Source organism: Oncorhynchus mykiss, unplaced genomic scaffold, assembly GCF_057628025.1.
Source record: "Oncorhynchus mykiss isolate SJ-2025 unplaced genomic scaffold, ASM5762802v1 scaffold101, whole genome shotgun sequence".
Classification (NCBI taxonomy): Eukaryota; Metazoa; Chordata; class Actinopteri; order Salmoniformes; family Salmonidae; genus Oncorhynchus; species Oncorhynchus mykiss.
This window is the reverse complement of record NW_028322100.1, coordinates 2,955,001-2,965,000: the sequence shown is the minus strand read 5'-3', so window position 1 is coordinate 2,965,000 and position 10,000 is coordinate 2,955,001. Positions and strand designations below refer to the sequence as shown.

The 10,000-nt window shown below is 44.5% G+C and overlaps 1 protein-coding gene across 23 annotated transcripts in view; it reads right to left on the bottom strand.

Annotated features, from left to right (window-relative positions):
- Positions 1-10,000, bottom strand: part of LOC110531613 (transcription factor COE3) — a 218,876-nt gene that overhangs the window by 4,804 nt on the left and 204,072 nt on the right. For 2 of the 23 annotated variants that reach the window (XM_090228834.1, XM_090228835.1), the window contains exons 13-15: positions 5,852-6,017; positions 2,920-3,117; positions 1,940-2,137 (exon numbers count right to left, since the gene is read on the bottom strand). In XM_090228834.1, the coding sequence (XP_090084960.1) occupies positions 1,940-2,137; positions 2,920-3,117; positions 5,852-6,017 (562 nt within the window). Of the gene's footprint in view, positions 1-1,939; positions 2,138-2,919; positions 3,118-5,839; positions 6,018-10,000 lie in introns of all 23 variants that reach the window. The other 21 variants (XM_090228832.1, XM_090228824.1, XM_090228843.1 and 18 more) reach the window with 12 other exon arrangements.

Here is a 10,000-nt window from a genome sequence, read left to right as displayed (position 1 = left end):
AGTTTGGAGGGGGGGGGGGTTGATGGGTGGAGGGGGTGGGGGGGTGGAGGGGTGGATGGGTGGAGGGGGGGGGTTGTGGATATTAAAGCATACAATGTACAATTCAGATTAAATGTAAAAGAGGGCTGGATCCTAGGGCTGCAGTGAACAAGGCAGAAGTACATGTTGTATCTATCAGGCTTTCAGGGTTCGGCTCAATTCTGAGTTTCTGAATTGAAGTGAATTCAAACCATGAATTTGAATTGAATTTGAACTGGCCACAAACCCACAGGAAGCATCATTTGAACTGAAGGAATTATAATACACGTTTCAAAGCATATCAAACTAATTCAACTGAGAATTAGTTCCACTTATTAACAAGCAATATATGCCAGATTTCAAATATTCGTTTTTAAGATGTCAAACAGTATTTTTCATTGTTATGAAAGATTTCTAGATTACTAGATTGTTCCCAGTGTTTGATCAAATGCATTCTGGGAAATATATATGTTATATTTAGATTATTTAATTTATCCTTTATTTAACTAGGCAAGTCAGTTAAGAACAAATTCTTATTTACAATGACGGCCTACAGGGGAACAGTGGGTCACCTGCCTTGTTCAGATGCAGAACAAATTATGTTTACATTTCGGTTACTGTCCCAAAGCTCTAACCACTAGGTTACCTGGTTCTAACCACTAGGTTACCTGGTTCTAACCACTAGGTTACCTGGTTCTAACCACTAGGTTACCTGGTTCTAACCACTAGGCTACCTGGTTCTAACCACTAGGCTACCTGGTTCTAACCACTAGGCTACCTGGTTCTAACTACTAGGTTACCTGGTTATAACCACTAGGTTACCTGGTTCTAACCACTAGGCTACCTGGTTCTAACCACTAGGTTACCTGGTTCTAACCACTAGGCTACCTGGTTCTAACCACTAGGCTACCTGGTTCTAACCACTGAGTTACCTGGTTCTAACCACTAGGTTACCTGGTTCTAACCACTAGACTACCTGGCTCTAACCACTAGGTTACCTGGTTCTAACCACTAGACTACCTGGTTCTAACCACTAGGCTACCTGGTTCTAACCACTAGGCTACCTGGTTCTAACCACTAGGTTACCTGGTTCTAACCACTAGACTACCTGCCACCCCATTAAGGGGCATCCTGAATTATTATAGACAACCCACACCATGTTCTTAATATTTCCAGACCACTGTAATTATTTAAAATAGTTTTAGGATAATTATTATTATAATTATTTTATTTTGTTAATGTTTCAACCATATGCTATATGGCATTCGTAACCATACAATGATGTCAAAATGAGCATTCCTTAATAATAATAAATAATAAATAATTACAATTTCATGGAATTTAATTGAATTACATCTACTTCCTTTAATTCGAATTATTTTTCAAATGTTGCTTTCTGTGAGACATTTTTTTCAATTAGAATTAAAGAGCAATTTACAAATGAAATCTGAATTGACCCCAACCCTGTATGTACTGGTATGCTGTATTATGATGCAAAAAAAATATATGGGGGAGAGTAACCCCCCAAGAGACTCCTAACTTCCCTTAATCATGAATGGTTTGATAAATAAATACAGAAATAAATAAATAAACACATACATGCAGGCATAATGTACCCATCAATCCATCCATCCGTCCACGCAATCATCATCCATCCTCAAATATATCATTTATGTCCACTCGTACTCTCGTTTAACCCAGGCTGGTGGTGCATGGTTGCCATGGTTTTGGGTGGAGGTGGGCAGGCAGGCAGGTGAGAGAGATGCCAGCGGGCCAACAGGTCAGAACAGAACAGAGAGATGCCAGTGGGCCAACAGGTCAGAACAGAACAGAGAGATGCCAGTAGGCCAACAAGTCAGAACAGAACAGAAGGACAGAATGACTATGGAGGGCACTGTAAAAGGAGGGGAGGACGGCTCACCTTGAAGTCCATTGCCATTTGCACTGGTGCAAGAAGGTGGTGGAGAAGCTTGGGGCCTTACAACAGGGGCAAAGGCGCTCTTTTGTTTCACTGCAGAGATGACATTGGCAGGTGAGAATGAGAAAATGCCGTGTGTACTGCTACAGTTTGTAGAGAGGCTGACCGAAGAGGCTGCCATGGTGGGGCTCGACGGCACTACTGCAATAAAGCAAACATAAGCACCAATCAGAGAGGCGTTTCACCACGGCACAGATCATTAAAAAATCAAGATGTTTTAGATTCATTTGATTAAATTAATTGATAAGGCCTTGCCTCTTTTCAAATCAAAACGTATATAGATTTGGGAAGAAATCAGGAGAAATCAAGATGATTGTGATTTAAAAAAAAAAAAGATCAGAATTTGGATGGGATTCGACAAATAATTACATTTACGTAACTTAGAAACCAATTAGTAATTAATAAGAACAAGAACAAAAAATTCCAAATCATATTTGGAGTTTGTGGGATTGTGATATGAAATGTTCTGCCTTGGCCACTCTGGATAATAGGTATCTGACAATAGACTCTTGACTTGGGGGGAAAATCACTCACGAAAACTTTGCTTCTATAATTTTGGGGCATTTTCTTTTGGGGGAAGTGCACCATGTCATACTTTTTTTTTACTTTTCCATGTATTTATTTTTTTGTGTGTAAATTTGTAAGTCTGATTGATTATTATTTTTTTTATTTTTTTCAAGTTGGGTCTTGAGCCTCCAGAGCCTCCAGAGTCACCCCTCCTTTTATCCAGTAGCACACATTCCAAAAAAATACAAACACTAATCAAAACAATAACAGAGGAGGGGGGGGGGTTAGGCAAAAATCAAGAAAATCAAAAATCAAGAAAATCAAGAAAATCAAAAATCATGAAAATCCAAAATCAAGAAAAATCTAAGCCTCTCAGACTCGTAGACACGGAGGAAGTCGAGGTGGTGTGTCGTTACCTTGATACTTACTGCCGTAGGGGGAGTTGGCAGAGGAGCCGTTGAGGAAGCCTGGTGAACTGGGTACTCCCAGATTGGACATGGGGTTGCCGTAGCCGTTCATGCTGTTGCTAACGGTGTTGTAGTTGGCCTGTTGTGGTGTGCTGCTGGGGACGTAGCCTCGAGGGGACACACTGCTGGTTTGACGGCTGTATCCTACTGTTGAGAGGGGGAGAAAAGGACTTAGGGAAGGTAGAACCACAACATTGGGCTATTTTATAGATAAATAGTCTACTATATGTCCGAAGTGACGACCTATTCCTTATTTAGTGCCCTGCTTTTGATCAGGGACCACAGGGAGCATAGGTACCATAGGTATCATAGGTACCATAGGTATCATAGGGAACATAGGGCTCTGGTCAAAAGTAGTGCACTATGTAGGGCAGGGGTGTCAAACTCATTCCATGGAGGGCCTAGTGTCTGCAGGTTTTTAGTTGTTCCTTTCAATTAAGCCCGAGACAACCAGGTGAGGGGAGTTCTTTACTGAGACCTAGACAACCAAGTGAGGGGAGTTCCTTACTGAGACCTAGACGACCAGGTGAGGGGAGTTCCTTACTAAGCCCGAGACAACCAGGTAAGGGGAGTTCTTTACTGAGACCTAGACAACCAGGTGAGGGGAGTTCCTTACTGAGACCTAGACAACCAGGTGAGGGGAGTTCCTTACTGAGACCTAGACAACCAGGTGAAGGGAGTTCCTTACTAAGCCCTAGACAACCAGGTGAGGGGAGTTCCTTACAATGCCCTAGACAACCAGGTGAGGGGAGATTCTTACTAAGCCCTAGACAACCAGGTGATGGGAGTTCCTTACTAAGACCTAGACAACCAGGTGAGGAGAGTTCCTTACTAAGCCATAGACAACCAGGTGAGGGGAGTTCCTTACTAAGCCCTAGACAACCGGGTGAGGGGAGATCCTTACTAATCAGTGATCTTAATTCAACTACGAAGGAGGAGCGAATGCCCGCAGACACTCGACCCTCCGTGGAATGAGTTTGACTGGCGACGTAGGGAATGGAGTGCTATTCAGCACAAACCCTTAAAGGGAAGCCTGACGCTGGACCTCAGTGCTTTACTGTGTTGTTAAGACTCTGTGTCCATCAGCCCGCTGACGGACACCACTCCTGTATTATGTCTTGTGTCCAGTAAGTACACAGATGTGTGCTTCTCCTTATGGAAACACACGGAAACCTACCCAGGAAAACCCTAAGACTTAGACAACCAGGTGACAACCTGTAAATACAACCAGTAAATACAACCAGTAAATACAACCAGTAAATACAACCAGTAAATACAACCAGTAAATGCAACCAGTAAATACAACCAGGTGACAACCAGTAAATACAACCAGTCCTGTATGCTGGATTGTCTGTATTGACTGTGTAGCCATCACATAATATCCACATGGGTTTTTGCTTGTAAATGTAACCTTTATTTAAAAATAAAAAAAGGCAAGTCAGTTAAAAAACAAATTCTTATTTATAATGACGGCCTACTCCGGCCAAACCTGGACGAAGCTGGGCCAATTGTGCACCGCCGTATGGGACTCCCAAACACAGCCAGATGTGATACAGCCTGGAGTCGAACCAGGGATTGTAGTGACGCCTCTTGCATTGTGATGCAGTACCTTAGACCGCTGCGCCACTCATAGCTTTCTATAGGTCTACCAGGAAGACCTGTGTACACTCCTAGCATCTAGCTAGCTATAGGTCTACCAGGAAGACCTGTGTACACTCCTAGCGTCTAGCTAGCTATAGGTCTACTAGTGAGACCTGTATACACTCCTAGCATCTAGCTAGCTATAGGGTCTACCAGTGAGACCTGTGTACACTCCTAGCATCTAGCTAGCTATAGGTCTACCAGGAAGACCTGTGTACACTCCTAGCATCTAGCTAGCTATAGGTCTACCAGTGAGACATGTATACACTCCTAGCATCTAGCTAGCTATAGGTCTACCAGGAAGACCTGTGTACACTCCTAGCATCTAGCTAGCTATAGGTCTACCAGTGAGACCAGTGTACACTCCTAGCATCTAGCTAGCTATAGGTCTACCAGTGACCTTAGCAGTGGCAACACAGAACATATATAGACACTGACCTTAGCAGTGGCAACACAGAACAGAAGTAAACCCTGATCTTAGCAGTGGCAACACAGAGCAGAAGTAAACCCTGATCTTAGCAGTGGCAACACAGAACAGAAGTAAACCCTGATCTTAGCAGTGGCAACACAGAACAGAAGTAAACCCTGATCTTAACAGTGGCAACACAGAACAGAAGTAAACCCTGATCTTAGCAGTGGCAACACAGAACAGAAGTAAACCCTGATCTTAGCAGTGGCAACACAGAAGAGATATTATTAAGTATTATCATCCCAGGCGGCTGCTAAGTGAATAGTGGTGAGCGTTAGGTGGGTCGGCGGGTCATTCCCAGCCGAGCCAGGCAGGCAAACAGAATAGGGGAGGCTGTGACAGCGTCAAGCCCCCAGGGATCAGTTATAAGATCCAGCAAGAGAAGATAGAGAAGCAGCAAGCAGAGAGTCAGAGCCGGCCAGGTAATATTTAAAGGGTAAAGCTAGATTAGTTGTTGTCGGCAGCTTATCTTCACTCATGGAGCGCGTCCCAAATGGCACCTTATTCCCTATATAGTGCACTACTTTACCAATGTAGTGCACTACTTTCCCTATATAGTGCACTACTTTACCAATATAGTGCACTAATTTCCCTATATAGTGCACGACTTTCCCCTATGTAGTGCACTACTTTCCCTATATAGTGCACGACTTTAACAATGTAGTGCACTACTTTCCCTATATAGCGCACGACTTTCCCCTAGGTAGTGCACTATGAAGGGCATAGGCAGCCATTTGGGAGGTCCCCACGGCCACATACCCTGGTCATTACCCTGTGATGTTTCTGAGACGTTGACGGCGAGCTGGCTGCCGAACGAGTTGACCCCCATCATGCCGCCGTGCGACGCCGTGTTGCCCAGTGAGGGGATCTGGTTGTGGTTACGCGGGACGCTGTACAGGGCCTCGGCGATGTCGGCCGCTCGCTTCAGGATGATCTCCTGAAAGTAGAGGAGAGGACGCGTCACAAGGGATCCGTACATTTGCCTTTAACAGTTAAACATTTAGTCTCATTGTGACCTTGTGTATTTGAACACATACAGGTATGAAGGTTACAGTAATGGTAGGTGTATTTATTATGGATCCCAGCAGCTACTCTTCCTGGGGTTTATCATGGATCCCCATTAATTCCTGCCAAGGCAGCAGCTACTCTTCCTGGGGTTTATTATGGATCCCCATTCATTCCTGCCAAGGCAGCAGCTACTCTTCCTGGGGTTTATTATGGATCCCCATTAGTTCCTGCCAAGGCAGCAGCTACTCATCCTGGGGTTTATTATGGATCCCCATTAGTTCCTGCCAAGGCAGCAGCTACTCCTCCTGGGGTTTATTATGGATCCCCATTAATTCCTGCCAAGGCAGAAGCTACTCTTCCTGGGATTTATTATGGATCCCCATTCATTCCTGCCAAGGCAGCAGCTACTCTTCCTGGGGTTTATTATGGATCCCCATTAGTTCCTGCCAAGGCAGCAGCTACTCATCCTGGGGTTTATTATGGATCCCCATTAGTTCCTGCCAAGGCAGCAGCTACAATTCCTGGGGTTTATTATAGATCCCCATTAATTCCTGCCAAGGCAGCAGCTACTCTTCCTGGGGTTTATTATGGATCCCCATTAATTCCTGCCAAGGCAGCAGCTACTCTTCCTGGGGTTTATTATGGATCCCCATTAATTCCTGCCAAGGCAGCAGCTACTCTTCCTGGGGTTTATTATGGATCCCCATTCATTCCTGCCAAGGCAGCAGCTACTCTTCCTGGGGTTTATTATGGATCCCCATTAGTTCCTGCCAAGGCAGCAGCTACTCATCCTGGGGTTTATTATGGATCCCCATTAGTTCCTGCCAAGGCAGCAGCTACAATTCCTGGGGTTTATTATAGATCCCCATTAATTCCTGCCAAGGCAGCAGCTACTCTTCCTGGGGTTTATTATGGATCCCCATTAGTTCCTGCCAAGGCAGCAGCTACTCTTCCTGGGGTTTATTATGGATCCCCATTAATTCCTGCCAAGGCAGCAGCTACTCTTCCTGGGGTTTATTATGGATCCCCATTCATTCCTGCCAAGGCAGCAGCTACTCTTCCTGGGGTTTATTATGGATCCCCATTAGTTCCTGCCAAGGCAGCAGCTACTCATCCTGGGGTTTATTATGGATCCCCATTAGTTCCTGCCAAGGCAGCAGCTACAATTCCTGGGGTTTATTATAGATCCCCATTAATTCCTGCCAAGGCAGCAGCTACTCTTCCTGGGGTTTATTATGGATCCCCATTAGTTCCTGCCAAGGCAGCAGCTACTCATCCTGGGGTTTATTATGGATCCCCATTAGTTCCTGCCAAGGCAGCAGCTACAATTCCTGGGGTTTATTATAGATCCCCATTAATTCCTGCCAAGGCAGCAGCTACTCTTCCTGGGGTTTATTATGGATCCCCATTAATTCCTGCCAAGGCAGCAGCTACTCTTCCTGGGGTTTATTATGGATCCCCATTAATTCCTGCCAAGGCAGCAGCTACTCTTCCTGGGGTTTATTATGGATCCCCATTAATTCCTGCCAAGGCAGCAGCTTCACTTCCTGGGGTTTATTATGGATCCCCATTAGTTCCTGCCAAGGCAGCAGCTACTCTTCCTGGGTTTTATTATGGATCCCCATGAGTTCCTGTCAAGGCAGCAGCTACTCTTCCTGGGGTTTATTATGGATCACCATTAGTTCCTGTCAAGGCAGCAGCTACTCTTGCTGGGGTTTATTATGGATCCCCTTTAGTTCCTGCCAAGGCAGCAGCTACTCTTCCTGGGGTTTATTATGGATCCCCATTAGTTCCTGCCAAGGCAGCAGCTACTCATCCTGGGGTTTATTATGGATCCCCATTAGTTCATGCCAAGGCAGCAGCTACTCTTCCTGGGGTTTATTATGGATCCCCATTAATTCCTGCCAAGGCAGCAGCTACTCTTCCTGGGGTTTATTATGGATCCCCTTTAGTTCCTGCCAAGGCTGCAGCTACTCTTCCTGTGGTTTATTATGGATCCCCATTAGTTCCTGCCAAGGCAGCAGCTACTCTTCCTGGGGTTTATTATGGATGCCCATTAATTCCTGCCAAGGCAGCAGCTACTCTTCCTGGGGTTTATTATGGATCCCCATTAATTCCTGCCAAGGCAGCAGCTACTCTTCCTGGGGTTTATTATGGATCCCCATTCGTTCCAGCCAAGGCAGCAGCTACTCTTCCTGGTGTCCAGCAAAATTAAGGCAGTTATACAGTTTTTAAAAAAAACATTACAATACATTCACAACACATTAAATGTTTGCCCTCAGGCCCCTACTCTACTACCACATATCTACAATACAAGATCCATGTGTACGTGTGTGTATAGTGTGTATGTTGTCATGTGTGTGTGTGTGTGTGTGTGTGTGTGCGTGTGTGCGTGTGAGTGTGTGTGTGTGTGTGTGTGTGTGTGTGTGTGTGTGTGTGTGTGTGTGTGTGTGTGTGTGTGTGTGTGTGTGTGTGTGTGTGTGTGTTGCTTCACAGTCCCCGCTGTTCCATAAGGTTTTTTTTTATCTGTATTTTAAATCTAATTTTACACTTTGCATGAGTTACTTGATATGGAATAGAGTTCCATGTAGTCATGGCTCTATGTAGTACTGTGGAATAGAGTTCCATGTAGTCATGGCTCTATGTAGTACTGTGGAATAGAGTTCCATGTAGTCATGGCTCTATGTAGTACTGTGGAATAGAGTTCCATGTAGTCATGGCTCTATGTAGTATTGTGGAATAGAGTTCCATGTAGTCATGGCTCTATGTAGTACTGTGGAATAGAGTTCCATGTAGTCATGGCTCTATGTAGTACTGTGGAATAGAGATCCATGTAGTCATGGCTCTATGTAGTACTGTGGAATAGAGTTCCATGTAGTCATGGCTCTATGTAGTACTGTGGAATAGAGTTCCATGTAGTCATGGCTCTATGTAGTACTGTGGAATAGAGTTCCATGTAGTCATGGCTCTATGTAGTACTGTGGAATAGAGTTCCATGTAGTCATGGCTCTATGTAGTACTGTGGAATAGAGTTCCATGTAGTCATGGCTCTATGTAGTACTGTGGAATAGAGTTCTGTGTAGTCATGGCTCTATGTAGTACTGTGGAATAGAGTTCCATGTAGTCATGGCTCTATGTAGTACTGTGGAATAGAGTTCCATGTAGTCATGGCTCTATGTAGTACTGTGGAATAGAGTACCATGTAGTCATGGCTCTATGTAGTACTGTGGAATAGAGTTCCATGTAGTCATGGCTCTATGTAGTACTGTGGAATAGAGTTCCATGTAGTCATGGCTCTATGTAGTACTGTGGAATAGAGTTCCATGTAGTCATGGCTCTATGTAGTACTGTGGAATAGAGTTCCATGTAGTCATGGCTCTATGCAGTACTGTGGAATAGAGTTCTGTGTAGTCATGGCTCTATGTAGTACTGTGGAATAGAGTTCCATGTAGTCATGGCTCTATGTAGTACTGTGGAATAGAGTACCATGTAGTCATGGCTCTATGTAGTACTGTGGAATAGAGTTCCATGTAGTCATGGCTCTATGTAGTACTGTGGAATAGAGTTCCATGTAGTCATGGCTCTATGTAGTACTGTGGAATAGAGTTCCATGTAGTCATGGCTCTATGTAGTACTGTGGAATAGAGTTCCATGTAGTCATGGCTCTATGTAGTACTGTGGAATAGAGTTCCATGTAGTCATGGCTCTATGTAGTACTGTGGAATAGAGTTCCATGTAGTCATGGCTCTATGTAGTACTGTGGAATAGAGTTCCATGTAGTCATGGCTCTATGTAGTACTGTGGAATAGAGTACCGTGTAGTCATGGCTCTATGTAGTACTGTGGAATAGAGTTCCATGTAGTCATGGCTCTATGTAGTACTGTGGAATAGAGTTCCATGTAGTCATGGCTC